General features: G+C 50.4%; 1 protein-coding gene across 2 annotated transcripts in view; it reads right to left on the reverse strand.

The window, feature by feature from the left end:
- Nucleotides 1-17,738, reverse strand: part of LOC125742096 (adhesion G protein-coupled receptor E1-like) — a 27,411-nt gene extending 9,673 nt beyond the window's left edge. For both annotated transcript variants that reach the window (XR_007398010.1, XM_049013755.1), the window contains exons 1-8: nt 17,390-17,738; nt 4,004-4,087; nt 2,461-2,610; nt 1,857-1,988; nt 861-992; nt 703-746; nt 517-624; nt 115-268 (exon numbers count right to left, since the gene is read on the reverse strand). Coding sequence is in view for 1 of the 2 variants with exons in the window: in XM_049013755.1 (XP_048869712.1) it covers nt 115-268; nt 517-624; nt 703-746; nt 861-992; nt 1,857-1,988; nt 2,461-2,610; nt 4,004-4,087; nt 17,390-17,420 (835 nt within the window). In the remaining variant the exon portion in view is untranslated. The remainder of the gene's footprint in view (nt 1-114; nt 269-516; nt 625-702; nt 747-860; nt 993-1,856; nt 1,989-2,460; nt 2,611-4,003; nt 4,088-17,389) is intronic.
- Nucleotides 17,739-19,044: the final 1,306 nt, after the last annotated feature.

The following is a 19,044-nucleotide window of genomic DNA, read 5'->3' on the forward strand; positions in this document are numbered from 1 at the left end:
AATCCCCCCCCCTCCCCCCATGCCATAGATGAAAAATGACTGATGGCTGTTCCTCCATTAATAGGCTGAACTTTTGGCCAGGGGAGTGATAGGAGGGCAGGTATGTATCTGCACCTGTATGGTGGGTCTCCAGCCTGGTGTGATTCCCTCTCAGCTGTGGTCCAATAAGCCTGAGGATGTTCTCCATGGAGCTCAGTAGCTTGCTCACGTGGCCTTTGTGCTGCAGGGTATCGCTGGACAGGACGGTATCGCTAGCATTCAACACTCTCTTCAGCAGGACAAGAGACAGGGCAGTGTTGGAGGAAGTAGCAGTAACAGTGCAGTAGCCACATCTTAGTTAATGTGCAGCATCTGTCGTGGTGTTTGGTGTTGGTGTTATGTAGCCGAGTGGTGACTGCTCTTACATGACTCTTATCAGAACATACTATTAGTGGAAACTGTGTATGACATACAGGGATGTGTTTTGCTCTTACAAGAGAATGCGGGTTGTGCCATTAATCATTAACAGTTTGTTACCCCTAACAATATCTCTCCATTCATCTGTCCTCCTCCTCCAGTCATCTGGCTCAGCTCCAAACAGCTGTTCCTCATAAGCGACAAGACACTGTCAAGGCCCAGCAGGGTCTGAGGAAAAAAGGCATAGGTGAAGCTTAGGGGGATTCAAACCTTTTGATAAATATTGTGTGAGTGATGGTACTGCACCTGTTGATGTGCCTCAGCAGTTTCGTACGACTCACACTTTAACTCTGTAGGACAAAAACCCCAGAAAGCTGGGTTACTGACAGTTCCTGCTCAAGTGGTACATGTTTGACATGTGGGGCTCCTTTCAGAGAGCACCGGGACCCCCACCCATCTCTCACCTACACAATGGGCCCGCTTGTCCCCAAAGTTGCTGGTACCATTGTTGCACTGGCACCTGTAGCCTCCATCCTCATTGCGGCACATTCCCAGCTTCCCACAGATGGATGAATCAACGAGACACTCGTTTATATCTGATTGTGCAGAAAATGAGGTTATTGCTGTAGCTCAGCCGTACACATTCACTTTGATGATTCTGTCATTTTGAAATACCCAAAGATAAAATGTACCCTTGAGAGGTAAAGTGGGCTATCTCACAAAAACAAAGTTTTGAGAAAATGAGCTCCAAAGTTGAAATTTTTTCAAAAAAATCAGTGTGCCTATACCCTACAATTAATATATATATATCATAGGTAGCACAGAGGTATGACTTAGATAATAACAACTTATCCAATTGAAAATATTCAATAAAAAGGGGGTAGGGGTCAAAAATGTGGGATAGCCCACTTTACCTCTCAAGGGCACAAATAGTACAACCAACATAATGTTCAATACCATGTTCTCACTCACTGCACTGTCCATGAATTCATTTATAAATAAGGGACCAGGGACCTCGCTGAGTGCTGAGGAACCTCCCAGTCAACCATGAGCTAGACTGGGGCAGCTGCATGAGATGGTACGAGCTGTATATCACCCGGATACATAAGATCTTCTCACACTCATCGCTTGCTGTCCTGGTTCTGACTCACCACACTCATCGCTTGCTCTCCTGGTTCTGACTCACCACAGTCACTGCTTGCTCTCCTGGTTGTGACTCACCACACTCATCGCTTGCTCTCCTGGTTCTGACTCACCACACTCATCGCCTGCTCTCCTGGTTATGACTCACCACACTCATCGCTTGCTCTCCTGGTTGTGACTCACCACACTCATCACTTGCTCTCCTGGTTCTGACTCACCAAACTCATAGCTTGCTCTCCTGACCCTGACTAGGTTTACTCACTCTATTGTAGTGACTCACACCTTACTCAGCTACATATCTGCCGCTCCTTACTTACCAGTGCAGTATATGTTCTGGTCTACTTTCAGGCTGTAACCATCAAGGCAGGAGCAGTAGTAGGACCCTATTGTGTTTTGGCATTTGGCATTGGGGCCACAGATACCTATGACATCCAGACACTCGTTTCTGTCTGGTGGGGGAGGGACCAAAAGTCAGTCAGTCAGTCAGCCTGCAGTGGGTATTCGGCTGGGGGTGGTGGGGGAGTCTACCTTGTGAGTGGCACTAATAATGATCTGTGCCAGCCTTTATTTGAGAAAACAGAGAGTGAGGATGAGAGGGAGTGCATGTGGAGGAAGAGGGAGGGTGAGGATGAGAGGGAAAGTCTACGTTGGAATTGAGTGACTCCACCTCCTTAATATCCATTCTACTTGCTTATGCTTTCATTGAGTCTCCATTACCTCATTACCCATTCTAATCCCTCATGTCTTCATCAAGAGGCTCCTCATCCTTATTAGTGTATATGCATGAAAAGTATCACAGCATGAAGTATAGGCATTTGAAAAGCATGATAGTATAATTTATTAGATAATTAAAGCACTTTTTATAAGGTATGGTGAGTATGAAAATATTATGAAGTACAAACATGAAAGCAAATTTCTTACCGATGCAGAAGCCACTGACAGCGGTGAAGGTGTCAGTTTTGGATGTAGACACAAACCCATCATCACATTTGCAGTAGTAGTTGCCCTCAGTATTGGAACAGCTTGCATTCATTCCACAAATGCCGGGGTACTGAATGCACTCGTTAACATCTGTGCAAGGAAAGATAATTTGGTTATGGTTCTGAAGCAGAAAGTAATTCTGGTGGTTAGTGTGTGGATGTGTGATTGTGTGTGCGCTTGTGTGTGTGATTGTGTGTGCACTTGTGTGTGTGATTGTGTGTGCGCTTGTGTGTGTGATTGTGTGTGCGCTTGTGTGTGTGATTGTGTGTGAGTGATTGTGAGTGCGCTTGTGTGTGTGATTGTGTGTGTGATTGTGTGTGCGCTTGTGTGTGTGATTATGTGTGTGATTGTGTGTGTGCTTCTGCGTGAGATTGTGTGTGTGCTTGTGTGTGTGATTGTGTGTGTGTGATTGTGTGTGCGCTTCTGTGTGTGATTGTGTGTGCGCTTGTGTGTGTGATTGTGTGTGAGTGATTGTGAGTGCGCTTGTGTGTGTGATTGTGTGTGTGATTGTGTGTGCGCTTGTGTGTGTGATTATGTGTGTGATTGTGTGTGTGCTTCTGTGTGTGATTGTGTGTGAGATTGTGTGTGTGCTTGTGTGTGTGATTGTGTGTGTGCTTGTGTGTGTGATTGTGTGTGCACTTGTGTGTGTGATTGTGTGTGCGCTTGTGTGTGTGATTGTGTGTGTGAGATTGTGTGTGTGTTTGTGTGTGTGATTGTGTGTGTACTTGTGTGTGCACTTGTGTGAGTGATTGTGTGTGTGATTGTGTGTGTGATTGTGTGTGCGCTTGTGTGTGTGATTGCATGTGCGCTTGTGTGTGATTGTGTGTGTGTGCTTGTGTGTGCGCATGTGTGTGTGCTTGTGTGTGCGATTGTGTGTGTGCGCTTGTGTGTGATTGTGTGTGCGATTGTGTGTGTGCGCTTGTGTGTGATTGTGTGTGTGTGCTTGTGTGTGCGCATGTGTGTGTGCTTGTGTGTGTGATTGTGTGAGTGATTGTGTGTGTGCGCTTGTGTGTGATTGTGTGTGTGTGCTTGTGTGTGCGCATGTGTGTGTGCTTGTGTGTGCGATTGTGTGTGCGCTTGTGTGTGTCTCTGTGTATTTTATGTGCTTTTGTATATGTGGGTATTTATGAGTGTCTGTTTGTGTTTTCATGTTCTTGTTATAGGTAAGTTGTGGGGGCCAGACTTCCCCACACTATTATAAAAGCCTCTAAGTTTTCACCTTGTGGGGGCATTTTTTTGGTCCTCACAAGAATAACCTCAATTTTATACAAATCTGTAACTGCAATCAAGAAGACAAAAAGGCCAAAGGTCTTGTATTTTGTGTGGTTACTTATGGTTAAGGCTATGCCTGGGTAGGGGATAAGGCTGTCATAGTTGGGATTGAGGTTCTGCCCCTGGAAATGAATGGAGTCCCCATACAGTAATGTGCTCCTGTGTGTCTATTATGTTTATATGTGCGCTTGTTTATGTCAGATCTGTGCACCTTTGCATTTTCCTTGGAATCGTTCTTGACCAAAAGGGCAGCTGCTCGAACCCACAGCCATCTGCAGCAGTGACAGGTGAAACCCTGAAGCAGAAGGACATGGACGCCTGAGTGTCTTTGCAGTGTAGGATCAATCACAAGAATTACACATACATGACATGAGTTTGAATAGGAAATATAGCTAAATGAAGAGGAAATGGACATTGATAAAATTATAAGCAAATAATGAAAGTATATATATAAGCTGAGGACAAAACAATGATTCAAGTATAAACTGTGAAAATAAACAAACGTAACAAAGTCCATCCATCCATCCATCTATCAATCCATCCATTTTCCAAACCGCTTATCCTACTGCGTCGCAGGGGGTGCAGAGCGTATCCCAGAAGCAATGGGCACGAGGCAGGGAACAACCCAGGAAGGGTAGCCAGCCCATCGCAGGGCACAATCACACACCATTCACTCACACATGCACACCTACGGGCAATTTAGCAACTCCAATTAGCCTCAGCATGTTTTTGGACTGTAGGGGGAAACCGGAGTACCCGGAGGAAACCCCATGACGACATGTAGAGAACATGCAAACTCCACACACATGTGACCCAGGCGGAGACTTGAACCCGGGTCCCAGAGGTGTGAGGCAACAGTGCTAACCACTGCACCAGTTTTCAGTATTAGTGAAAAATTTGCTCCAAGTGAAACAAATAGGTAATCGGTCCCACAATTGGTGATGCTCCAGATACTCAGCTAGTCAAACGAAGGCCAGTTTTATTGCTTCTTGATCAGCAAAACAGTTTTCATCTCTGCTAGCATAACTGCAATTGAAAAGACTTTTCTAATGATCAATTAGCCTTTTGAAATGATACATGTGCATTAGCAAACATAACATTCCACTGGAACGCAGGCCTATTCAATGCTAATAATGGGTCTCTGTACACCTGGATGCAGGTGCTGTTCTCATTTAAAGAGGCTGCCTGAGCTGGATGCAGTTGCTGTTCTCATTTACAGAGGCTGCCTGAGCTGGATGCAGGTGCTGTTCTCATTTACAGAGGCTGCCTGAGCTGGATGCAGTTGCTGTTCTCATTTACAGAGGCTGCCTGAGCTGGATGCAGTTGCTGTTCTCATTTAAATAGGCTGCCTGAGCTGGATGCAGGTGCTGTTCTCATTTACAGAGGCTGCCCGAGCTGGATGCAGTTGCTGTTCTCATTTACAGAGGTTGCCTGAGCTGGATGCAGTTGCTGTTCTAATTTACATGGCTGCCTGAGCTGGATGCAGGTGCTGCTCTCATTTACAGAGGCTGCCTGAGCTGGATGCAGTTGCTGCTCTCATTTACAGAGGCTGCCTGAGCTGGATGCAGTTGCTGTTCTCATTTACAGAGGCTGCCTGAGCTGGATGCAGGTGCTGTTCTCATTTACAGAGGCTGCCTGAGCTGGATGCAGGTGCTGTTCTCATTTACAGAGGCTGCCTGAGCTGGATGCAGTTGCTGTTCTCATTTACAGAGGCTGCCTGAGCTGGATGCAGATGCTGTTCTCATTTACAGAGGCTGCCTGAGCTGGATGCAGGTGCTGTTCTCATTTACAGAGGCTGCCTGAGCTGGATGCAGGTGCTGTTCTCATTTACAGAGGCTGCCTGAGCTGGATGCAGTTGCTGTTCTCATTTACAGAGGCTGCCTGAGCTGGATGCAGATGCTGTTCTCATTTACAGAGGCTGCCTGAGCTGGATGCAGGTGCTGTTCTCATTTACAGAGGCTGCCTGAGCTGGATGCAGGTGCTGTTCTCATTTACAGAGGCTGCCTGTAGGAGCATGCGCCCACACCGCGTCGCTGCCTGGACACGGCCCTGAGACATGACAACGAAGGCAGCGATAAGGAGCATGTGCCGACACCGCTTGGCCGCCTGGACACTGTCCTGAGACATGATGATGAAGGCAGAGATAAGGAGCATGCGCCGACACCGCTTGGCCGCCTGGCCATGGCCCTGAGACATGACGACGAAGGCAGCGATAAGGAGCATGCGCCGACACCGCTTGGCCGCCTGGACACGGCCCTGAGACATGACGACGAAGGCAGCGATAAGGAGCATGCGCCGACACCGCTTGGCCGCCTGGACACGGCCCTGAGACATGACAACGAAGGCAGCGATAAGGAGCATGCGCCGACACCGCGTGGCCGCCTGGACACGGCCCTGAGACATGACGACGAAGGCAGCGATAAGGAGCATGCGCCGACACCGCTTGGCCGCCTGGACACGGCCCTGAGACATGACGACGAAGGCAGCGATAAGGAGCATGCGCCGACACCGCGTGGCCGCCTGGACACGGCCCTGAGACATGACGACGAAGGCAGCGATAAGGAGCATGCGCCGACACCGCTTGGCCGCCTGGACACGGCCCTGAGACATGACGACGAAGGCAGCGATAAGGAGCATGCGCCGACACCGCTTGGCCGCCTGGACACGGCCCTGAGACATGACGACGAAGGCAGCGATAAGGAGCATGCGCCGACACCGCTTGGCCGCCTGGAAACGGCCCTGAGACATGACAACGAAGGCAGCGATAAGGAGCATGCGCCGACACCGTGTGGCCACCTGGACACGGCCCTGAGACATGACGATGAAGGCAGCGATAAGGAGCATGCGCCGACACCGCTTGGCCGCCTGGACACGGCCCTGAGACATGACAACGAAGGCAGCGATAAGGAGCATGCGCCGACACCGCGTGGCCGCCTGGACACGGCCCTGAGACATGACGACGAAGGCAGCGATAAGGAGCATGCGCCGAAACCGCTTGGCCGCCTGGACACGGCCCTGAGACATGACAACGAAGGCAGCGATAAGGAGCATGCGCCGACACCGCGTGGCCGCCTGGACACGGCCCTGAGACATGACGACGAAGGCAGCGATAAGGAGCATGCGCCGACACCGCTTGGCCGCCTGGACACGGCCCTGAGACATGACCACGAAGGCAGCGATAAGGAGCATGCGCCGACACCGCGTGGCCGCCTGGACACGGCCCTGAGACATGACGACGAAGGCAGCGATAAGGAGCATGCGCCGACACCGCTTGGCCGCCTGGCCACGGCCCTGAGACATGACGATATGAAGGCAGCGATAAGGAGCATGCGCCGACACCGCTTGGCCGCCTGGACACGGCCCTGAGACATGACGACGAAGGCAGCGATAAGGAGCATGCGCCGACACCGCTTGGCCGCCTGGACACGGCCCTGAGACATGACGACGAAGGCAGCGATAAGGAGCATGCGCCGACACCATGTGGCCACCTGGACACGGCCCTGAGACATGACGATGAAGGCAGCGATAAGGAGCATGCGCCGACACCGCGTGGCCGCCTGGACACGGCCCTGAGACATGACGATGAAGGCAGCGATAGGGAGCATGCGCCCACACTGCGTCGCTGCCTGGCCACGGCCCTGAGACATGACGATGAAGGCAGCGATAAGGAGCATGCGCCGACACCGCGTGGCCGTCCGGACACAGTCCTGAGACATGACGACGAAGGCAGCGATAGGGAGCATGCGCCGAAACCGCGTGGCCGTCTGGACACGGCCCTGAGACATGACGATGAAGGCAGCGATAGGGAGCATGCGCCGACACCGCGTGGCCGTCTGGACACGGCCCTGAGACATGACGATGAAGGCAGCGATAGGGAGCATGCGCCCACACCGCGTCGCTGCCTGGCCACGGCCCTGAGACATGACGACGAAGGCAGCGATAAGTAGCATGCGCCGACACCGCGTGGCCGCCTGGACACGGCCCTGAGACATGACGACGAAGGCAGCGATAAGGAGCATGCGCCGACACCGCGTGGCCGCCTGGACACGGCCCTGAGACATGACGATGAAGGCAGCGATAGGGAGCATGCGCCCACACTGCGTCGCTGCCTGGCCACGGCCCTGAGACATGACGATATGAAGGCAGCGATAAGGAGCATGCGCCGACACCGCGTGGCCGTCTGGACACAGTCCTGAGACATGACGACGAAGGCAGCGATAGGGAGCATGCGCCGACACCGCGTGGCCACCTGGACACGGCCCTGAGACATGACGATGAAGGCAGCGATAGGGAGCATGCGCCCACACTGCGTCGCTGCCTGGCCACGGCCCTGAGACATGACGATATGAAGGCAGCGATAAGGAGCATGCGCCGACACCGCTTGGCCGCCTGGACACGGCCCTGAGACATGACGACGAAGGCAGCGATAAGGAGCATGCGCCGACACCGCTTGGCCGCCTGGACACGGCCCTGAGACATGACGACGAAGGCAGCGATAAGGAGCATGCGCCGACACCGTGTGGCCACCTGGACACGGCCCTGAGACATGACGATGAAGGCAGCGATAAGGAGCATGCGCCGACACCGCGTGGCCGCCTGGACACGGCCCTGAGACATGACGATGAAGGCAGCGATAGGGAGCATGCGCCCACACTGCGTCGCTGCCTGGCCACGGCCCTGAGACATGACGATGAAGGCAGCGATAAGGAGCATGCGCCGACACCGCGTGGCCGTCCGGACACAGTCCTGAGACATGACGACGAAGGCAGCGATAGGGAGCATGCGCCGAAACCGCGTGGCCGTCTGGACACGGCCCTGAGACATGACGATGAAGGCAGCGATAGGGAGCATGCGCCGACACCGCGTGGCCGTCTGGACACGGCCCTGAGACATGACGATGAAGGCAGCGATAGGGAGCATGCGCCCACACCGCGTCGCTGCCTGGCCACGGCCCTGAGACATGACGACGAAGGCAGCGATAAGTAGCATGCGCCGACACCGCGTGGCCGCCTGGACACGGCCCTGAGACATGACGACGAAGGCAGCGATAAGGAGCATGCGCCGACACCGCGTGGCCGCCTGGACACGGCCCTGAGACATGACGATGAAGGCAGCGATAGGGAGCATGCGCCCACACTGCGTCGCTGCCTGGCCACGGCCCTGAGACATGACGATATGAAGGCAGCGATAAGGAGCATGCGCCGACACCGCGTGGCCGTCTGGACACAGTCCTGAGACATGACGACGAAGGCAGCGATAGGGAGCATGCGCCGACACCGCGTGGCCACCTGGACACGGCCCTGAGACATGACGATGAAGGCAGCGATAAGGAGCATGCGCCGACACCGCGTGGCCGCCTGGACACGGCCCTGAGACATGACGATGAAGGCAGCGATAGGGAGCATGCGCCCACACTGCGTCGCTGCCTGGCCACGGCCCTGAGACATGACGATATGAAGGCAGCGATAAGGAGCATGCGCCGACACCGCGTGGCCGTCTGGACACAGTCCTGAGACATGACGACGAAGGCAGCGATAGGGAGCATGCGCCGACACCGCGTGGCCACCTGGACACGGCCCTGAGACATGACGATGAAGGCAGCGATAAGGAGCATGCGCCGACACCGCGTGGCCGCCTGGACACGGCCCTGAGACATGACGATGAAGGCAGCGATAGGGAGCATGCGCCCACACTGCGTCGCTGCCTGGCCACGGCCCTGAGACATGACGATATGAAGGCAGCGATAAGGAGCATGCGCCGACACCGCGTGGCCGTCTGGACACAGTCCTGAGACATGACGATGAAGGCAGCGATAAGGAGCATGCGCCGACACCGCGTGGCCGCCTGGACACGGCCCTGAGACATGACGATGAAGGCAGCGATAAGGAGCATGCGCCGACACCGCGTGGCCGTCTGGACACAGTCCTGAGACATGACGACGAAGGCAGCGATAGGGAGCATGCGCCGAAACCGCGTGGCCGTCTGGACACGGCCCTGAGACATGACGATGAAGGCAGCGATAGGGAGCATGCGCCCACACCGCGTCGCTGCCTGGCCACGGCCCTGAGACATGACAACGAAGGCAGCGATAGGGAGCATGTGCCGAAACCGCGTGGCCGTCTGGACACGGCCCTGAGACATGACGATGAAGGCAGCGATAGGGAGCATGCGCCCACACCGCGTCGCTGCCTGGCCACGGCCCTGAGACATGACGACGAAGGCAGCGATAGGGAGCATGCGCCGAAACCGCGTGGCCGTCTGGACACGGCCCTGAGACATGACGACGAAGGCAGCGATAGGGAGCATGCGCCGACACCGCGTGGCTGCCTGGTCACGGTCCTGAGACATGACGGTGAAGGCAGAGATAAGGAGCATGCGCCGACACCGCGTGGCCGCCTGGACACGGCCCTGAGACATGACGATGAAGGCAGCGATAGGGAGCATGTGCCCCACACTGCGTCGCTGCCTGGCCACGGCCCTGAGACATGACGATGAAGGCAGCGATAAGGAGCATGCGCCGACACCGCGTGGCCGTCTGGACACAGTCCTGAGACATGACGACGAAGGCAGCGATAGGGAGCATGCGCCGAAACCGCGTGGCCGTCTGGACACGGCCCTGAGACATGACGATGAAGGCAGCGATAGGGAGCATGCGCCGACACCGCGTGGCCGTCTGGACACGGCCCTGAGACATGACGATGAAGGCAGCGATAGGGAGCATGCGCCCACACCGCGTCGCTGCCTGGCCACGGCCCTGAGACATGACGACGAAGGCAGCGATAAGTAGCATGCGCCGACACCGCGTGGCCGCCTGGACACGGCCCTGAGACATGACGACGAAGGCAGCGATAAGGAGCATGCGCCGACACCGCGTGGCCGCCTGGACACGGCCCTGAGACATGACGATGAAGGCAGCGATAGGGAGCATGCGCCCACACTGCGTCGCTGCCTGGCCACGGCCCTGAGACATGACGATGAAGGCAGCGATAAGGAGCATGCGCCGACACCGCGTGGCCGTCTGGACACAGTCCTGAGACATGACGACGAAGGCAGCGATAGGGAGCATGCGCCGACACCGCGTGGCCACCTGGACACGGCCCTGAGACATGACGATGAAGGCAGCGATAAGGAGCATGCGCCGACACCGCGTGGCCGCCTGGACACGGCCCTGAGACATGACGATGAAGGCAGCGATAAGGAGCATGCGCCGACACCGCGTGGCCGTCTGGACACAGTCCTGAGACATGACGACGAAGGCAGCGATAGGGAGCATGCGCCGAAACCGCGTGGCCGTCTGGACACGGCCCTGAGACATGACGATGAAGGCAGCGATAGGGAGCATGCGCCCACACCGCGTCGCTGCCTGGCCACGGCCCTGAGACATGACGACGAAGGCAGCGATAGGGAGCATGCGCCGAAACCGCGTGGCCGTCTGGACACGGCCCTGAGACATGACGATGAAGGCAGCGATAGGGAGCATGCGCCCACACCGCGTCGCTGCCTGGCCACGGCCCTGAGACATGACGACGAAGGCAGCGATAGGGAGCATGCGCCGAAACCGCATGGCCGTCTGGACACGGCCCTGAGACATGACGACGAAGGCAGAGATAAGGAGGACATGACGTGTCATTTGACTGAACAGCATCCAGACCTGTTAGAATCTGATATCTCTGGATCATGTCCCCCCTTAGTCTCCTTTGCTTGCGACTGAAGAGATTCAGCTCAGCTATGCCCTCCTTATAAGACCTTCCTCTAAAACCAGGAAATATTCTTGTAGTTGCAGGTTTTTTGATTGCTAAGACTCATTCTGCATTACTGAATGCACTTTCTCAGAATTTTACACACAGTTGCCATAACTTCAATGTATGTGGGCTAAATTTTCAATTTTTCCTCATTGCTTTCATACAAAATACATTCAATAATGCTTCAAAATGCATGGATTCATTCTTCACTCAAAACCCACCACTATCAAAACTTTACATTTTTAGGGGTTATTTTGCACATGCTTAATCAAAACTGTATGGCTACTATTTGCTGTAGTACTATGAAGACAGTCCAGAATGTACTGTAAAACTGACATGGTATAAAATGAGACCAAACACATCAGACATCCCCATCAGGTGTTTCCCTAACCAGGTATGTTTCCAAGAGCTGCTACTCTAGATGTATCGCTGGAGAGGACATCAGATGTGATGTAGAACCGGATCTAGAAGAGAGGATCGATTAGCAGTGTGTGTGTGTGTGTGTGTGTATAAAGTATTTTGTTTCTATAATATTTCCTGAAATACTACATATGTGTGAGTGTATATGCACAGTGCATTTTGTTTCTGTAGCATTTCCTGAAATCATTTTCTTTTTTGCTATTGATTATTTTGTACAAACCGGATTCCAAAAAAGTTGGGACACTATACAAATCGTGAATAAAAACTGAATGCAGTGATGTGGAGGTGCCAAGTTCTAATATTTTATTCAGAATAGAACATAAATTACGGAACAAAAGTTCAAACTGAGAAAATGTATCATTTTAAGGGAAAAATATGTTGATTCAAAATTTCACGGTGTCAACAAATCCCAAAAAAGTTGGGACAAGGCCATTTTCACCACTGTGTGGCATCTCCCCTTCTTCTTACAACACTCAACAGACGTCTGGGGACCGAGGAGACCAGTTTCTCACGTTTAGAAATAGGAATGCTCTCCCATTCTTGTCTAATACAGGCCTCTAACTGTTCAATCATCTTTGGCCTTTTTTGTTGTACCTTCCTCTTTATGATGCGCCAAATGTTCTCTATAGGTGAAAGATCTGGACTGCAGACTGGCCATTTCAGTACCCGGATCCTTCTCCTACGCAGCCATGATGTTGTGATTGATGCAGAATGTGGTCTGGCATTATCTTGTTGAAAAATGCAGGGTCTTCCCTGAAACAGTTGTTCTAGAACCTGAATATATTTTCCTGCATTGATGGTGCCTTTCCAGACATGCAAGCTGCCCATGCCACACGCACTCATGCAACCCCATACCATCAGAGATGAAGGCTTCTGAACTGAGCGTTGATAACAACTTGGGTTGTCCTTGTCCTCTTTGGTCCGGATGACATGGCGTGCCAGATTTCCAAAAAGAACTTCGAATCGTGACTCGTCTGACCACAGAACAGTCTTCCATTTTGCCACACTCCATTTTAAATGATCCCTGGCCCAGTGAAAATGCCTGAGCTTGTGGATCTTGCTTAGAAATGGCTTCTTCTTTGCACTGTAGAGTTTCATCTGGCAACGGCGGATGGCACGGTGGATTGTGTTCACTGACAATGGTTTCTGGAAGTATTCCTGAGCCCATTCTGTGATTTCCTTTACAGTAGCATTCCTGTTTATGGTGCAGTGTCGTTTAAGGGCCCGGAGATCACGGGCATCCAGTATGGTTTTACGCCCTTGACCCTTACGCACAGAGATTGTTCCAGATTCTCTGACTCTTCGGATGATGTTGTGCACAGTTGATGATAATAACTGCAAAGTCTTTGCAATTTTTCGCTGGGTAACACCTTTCTGATATTGCTCCACTATCTTTCTGCGCAACATTGTGGGAATTGGTGATCCTTTACCCATCTTGGCTTCTGAGAGACACTGCCACTCTGAGAAGCTCTTTTTATACCCAATCATGTTGCCAATTGACCTATTTAGTGTTAATTGGTCTTCCAGCTCCTCGTTATGCTCAAATTTACTTTTTCCAGCCTCTTATTGCTACTTGTCCCAACTTTTTTGGGATTTGTTGACACCGTGAAATTTTGAATCAACATATTTTTCCTTTGAAATGATACATTTACTCGGATTAAACTTTTGATCTGTCATCTACGTTCTATTACAAATAAGATATTGACATTTGCCATCTCCACATCATTGCATTCAGTTTTTATTCACAATTTGTTTAGTGTCCCAACTTTTTTGGAATCCGGTTTGTAATTACACTACAGTAAGGAGTAAAGGCCATTAAAATGTATTGTGACATGGTTTGTTCACTACTGGACATTTTATAGAGTGAAGAAATGTTCTGTTTTGTAATGCAATGATTATGAGAAATGACATCACAGTTACTTTACCGAATGATCCTTTACTGATGATCCGAATTATAATTCATGTTGTGCTGCCTGTTAGTGTTTTGTCGGTCATTCTTTTGTGTGAGATATAGTGTTTTTTTAGAAAGATATTAGGTGTTAATGTTTTGGTGGTATGAGTCTGTAAACGACTGTGTCACTGGGGAAGCAGACAGACACGGAAAAGGCTCCCATACCTGTGACAGTAATGGTGCTCAGCTAAACTGCAAACGCGGCACACACTCATGGTCGCAACCACTATTGACCCTTATATAGAATTTCCGCATATAATAATTAGCTTGCAATGACTACCGATTTCAATACACGGCACGATAATCATCGAAACAGACCAGCCAGGAGCACAACATATTTCTTCTGCCACACACACATAGTATGCATTTAAATTCTCTGCTGCGGAGGTGCAGAACCACGGTGCTTGGAGTGCGGAGGCGCAGAACCGTATGGTGCTTGGAGTGCGGAGGCACAGAACCACGGTGCTTGGAGTGTGGAGGTGCAGAACCACGGTGCTTGGAGTGCGGAGGCACAGAACCGTACGGTGCTTGGAGTGTGGAGGTGCAGAACCACGGTGCTTGGAGTGTGGAGGCACAGAACCGTACGGTGCTTGGAGTGTGGAGGTGCAGAACCACGGTGCTTGGAGTTTGGAGGTGCAGAACCACGGTGCTTGGAGTGCGGAGGCACAGAACCGTACGGTGCTTGGAGTGTGGAGGTGTAGAACCACGGTGCTTGGAGTGTGGAGGCACAGAACCGTACGGTGCTTGGAGTGTGGAGGCTCAGAACCACGGTGCTTGGAGTGTGGAGGCACAGAACCGTACGGTGCTTGGAGTGTGGAGGCTCAGAACCACGGTGTTTGGAGTGTGGAGGCACAGAACCACGGTGCTTGGAGTGTGGAGGCGCAGAACCGTACGGTGCTTGGAGTGCGGAGGCGCAGAACCGTACGGTGCTTGGAGTGCGGAGGCGCAGAACCGTACGGTGCTTGGAGTGCATTAACCCACTAATACCATGGCTACCACACATTCGCTTTTACGTTTGTACTTTAAGGCACTATTTTCACACTTATGAGCCGAAAATGCATTAATTAGTAGAACTAGTCAGCCCTCTGTATCAGCAGGTTCCACATCCTTGAATTCAACCAAGTGTGGATTGAAAATATAAAAAAAAAAAATTCCAGCCACGCACTCAACAATATGCATAAGCCAGGCGATGAACCGTTGCGAAGGCATGCCCTGCGGTAGCTTGCATCTGTGCTGAACATGTACAGACTTTTTTTCTTGTCATTATTCCCTAAATAATTCATTTGCAGTAATACGTCCATTGTGCCCTGTGGTGTGCTGGCGACTGCCCAGGGTTGGTTCCCGCCTGCGCCCATTTCAGATTCGGCGGTTTCAGAAAATGGATGGATGGATTTCCATTCTGTTTGGGATTGTAAGTAACCTAGAGATGATAAAGTATACGGGACTACACCATTGTATATGTATCTACAGATCTTGGTATCGGGCGGGGGGGGGGGGGGGGGTATATAATTTCTTCTGCCAGTGATCAAACATTTTGCTTAGATATGACCCAGACTGCTGCAATTAATTGAAACATTGTCCATTGCTAAGACAATAAGCCAGTCATTGGTTTGAAATCACTTGTTGTTTTATAATAGCACATTGATTTACTACTGTGATTTAATTGCCCAGGGTGTGTGGTTACACTAAATTAATTAACAGCCTTATGACTAATCAGTTTCGAGAATTCAGCAGCATCATGGTATAAGCGAAACTAAAGCATTCCAGTGTACCTGTGCAAATGGTGATAAAGCATTGTTTCATTTTGGCTGCTGAAGTTTTATGCTGCTGTGAGAATCGAACAGACATCTGCCTGCTTACTGTGAGTGTGTATGTGAGGACAAACATAAGTGCCGAGTGTCAAATAGAGCTGCCTTGCTGGGGGCACCGTTTCTGCTGACGTGCCTGGGCACAGCCGGTGACCTGCGGGTCGCTATCCAGCACGTTCCTGCCAACACATGGCTCCCAGCTGTCAAAATTAATCCGCCTTGATGTTTTCCCAACAGTAACTTGAGTAAAACCTTCCATGGCTTTGCGGCAACTACGCGAGTCCTTCACAGTCTCTACCGTGGTGCTGAGTTTGTCAAACCACAAGCTCTTTTCCCATCATTTTCCCAGTGGAAAATGAGCCCTAGCCTTCTCTTTGACGTACCAAAGACGCATTTCCTTTCCAGTTTTCCCTGCACTGCAATTTTCGCCTTACTTTTGGCAGTATAATATTATACTTGAGGAGATATTAGCTTTGCTTCTGGAATCCAGGCCTCACAGTAGAACGATGAGCCTAATAGGGGCTGGGTGAGCCTGTGTCCCTGAGCATAGGGGATGGGTGAGCCTGTGTACCTGAGCATAGGGGCTGGGTGAGCCTGTGCCCCTGAGCATAGGGGCTGGGTGAACGTATGTTCCTATGACTGGTTTGACTCTCTCTCACCCTTTAACGCTAATCCCAACATGACAACCTTAACCCCTACCCAGCCCTAACCATAACCACATAAATAACCAAACAAAATACGTTTGGTTTTAGCATTTTTAGTTTTTCACAGATCTTTGTGGAGACCTGAAAAATGGTCCCCACAATGTCAAAATAACAGGTTTTTATTACATAAGAACATAAGAAATTTACAAACGAGAGGAGGCCATTCGGCCCATCAAGCTCGTTTGGGGAGAACTTAACTAATAGCTCAGAGTTATTGCTTTGATTTAAAAGAACCCAGGGTTTTAACTTGCGCTACACTAGCAGGAAGACTATTCCATACTCTGTGGAAAAGAAGTGCTTCCTCAAATTTGTTTTAAAATGTTCTCCCGCCATATGGCTGAACAGCATCCAGACCTGTTGGAATCTTATATACCTGGATCATGTCCCCCCTTAGTCTCCTTTGCTCAAGGCTAAACAGATTCAGCTCAGCTAACCTCTCCTCTCGGGGACATTTGGTCCCCAATATCTAGTATAAACAAAATTCACACACACCCACACACACTTTTAACCCCTATCTAATCCTAAACTTAACCTTAAGTAAACAAACAAAATGCATTTTATTCTCTGTACATACTTCCTGTAGCAAAAGACCTGATATCATCCCGTATGCTCCTTTATGTAAATATTGTCTCAAGCCCTCTTTTCTACTTTGAACTATCATTATTTGTAAATGTTGCCTTGCTGGTCATTTTCCTCCAGTCTGTATGTATTTCACATTTATATAACGTTATATCATTCATTTATAGCCCTTCTTTTATATATAACCTCATAAGCACCTCATGTGTACTTCTGGTTAGATTCAAAAAACTGTATTTAATGTTAAATCTTAGTCTTACACAACTTTTGACATTTTCAATTTTCTAATTGCATTCAGATTTTTTTTAATCAAGTAAAGAGAAAATGTTCCTATCTAAAGCATGGCTTGTCCACACTTCCCTCTCCTTGGGAAATGTGATCATGACTCTGACTCACCCAGAATCAGGAGATGTACTTTGGATCCCATGATGGAAACAGAAAGTAAGTCCAGCAAATGAAGCTTCAGGAAGAGCGTATGTGTTTAGGTTTAGGCGTTAATCCTGCGTCCCTGAAAAGACCGAGGGTCCCTTGTGTCCCAGAACAGGATCAGTTCTTGCCTCTAGCAGTTGTTGTGTGCCTGTGCGTCTCCTTGGTCTCTCCCCACCTCAGTCTCTCTTCGCCGTGTCTCCCTGGTCTCTCTCCACAATTTCTTTCTTCCCCGGGTTCTGCCTACCTCTCTCACTGCTCTGTGACTCCGTCTCTGCTCACAAATAGCAGCTGGAGTTTGTTCACTTATTTGCCCAAGCCACTCCTCTGAGACGCATGCTTGAAGAGGGGAACTCCTTTGCAGAGGGGGTGGGGTAGTGGGAGCAGAGGGGGGGGTTGGGGGCTGGCGGATGCCGGTAAATGGCAGCTGCTGGATAGAAATGCCTCTCTCTCTCCAAACAAAAGCAGCCCTGCAAATGGACGCCCACACAGACACACACAATGCAGAGGAAAACACACACATTAGAAAGATCGTAAGAAAGCAGCAGCGGCAGAGGGCTGGTTACACTTACAATTCAGGTAGATGCAGTATCAGTGTGGAACTCCAACAGAGTACGCTGAACACTTTGGGGTCTCACTCAAGCTGGGTTTTTACTCTACTTTTGTACATACTACTGCTCCAGCTTGTGTACAAATACATTTCTCAGTGGACATAAATGGTTGAGCGTATGCATACAGCACTGATATTCCACCAAGCAGGAGGGAACAGATGTATTGCAACAGACAGAAATACAATCAGTGTAGTAAAATGAGTACAGTATATGAACAGTTTGAGTGTTGTTACTAGACTTGGCTGGTTTTGTGCTGATAAGTCATACTCTACAAAATTAGTCAGGATCCCTAACCCCCCACCCCCGCAAGATTTCAAAATGCAGGAATATTGCTGTTTTTTAAAATACCTTAAACCATGAAATAATGTCTGCACAGTATGAAAAAAAATGATATACAGGTACCTCTGTACCTCCTGTTACTGTACATTTCCTCTTCTACTTTCAGTTCACTGTCCTCTGCTCTGGGACAGAGCCACATACTGAAAATACCTGGTCAGTTTTCCTGCACATGTGGATTTATTGCACACTGATGCGCATGAAGTCTGCTGGGTGTAAAAATCTGGGCTGCATGTGCAGCGTCTGGTGCTCACACCTGAAATTTACGTCACTCACCTGCACGTGGACTGAAAGCGCACATGAAACGTGAAGTATGAGTTGACCTGAATTGTTTACACACACAGTATTAGGGTAACACCCCACCAGACAAGATACAACTTATCCCAAAGCACCTGTAATAGAGGTTAAGAGTATAATAATAGACTGATACTACAGTTTTTCCCAACTGCTAAAATACATTTCTCTAAAGGTGCCCTCAAATTCTCAAAACTTTAAACACAACATTGTAACATCTCACTCAAATGTCCAACTCCCAGATTTACAACCCAAAAGCAAACAGTCAACTCAAAATCACTTAAAGCACATATTTCACTCAGATGACACACACAAACAAGCAAAAATGATCACACACAATGATCATGAAACACAACAAGGATCAATTGAGAACATTACTCTCAA

The sequence above is a fragment of the Brienomyrus brachyistius genome, chromosome 5 (genome assembly GCF_023856365.1).
Source record: "Brienomyrus brachyistius isolate T26 chromosome 5, BBRACH_0.4, whole genome shotgun sequence".
NCBI lineage: Eukaryota > Metazoa > Chordata > Actinopteri > Osteoglossiformes > Mormyridae > Brienomyrus > Brienomyrus brachyistius.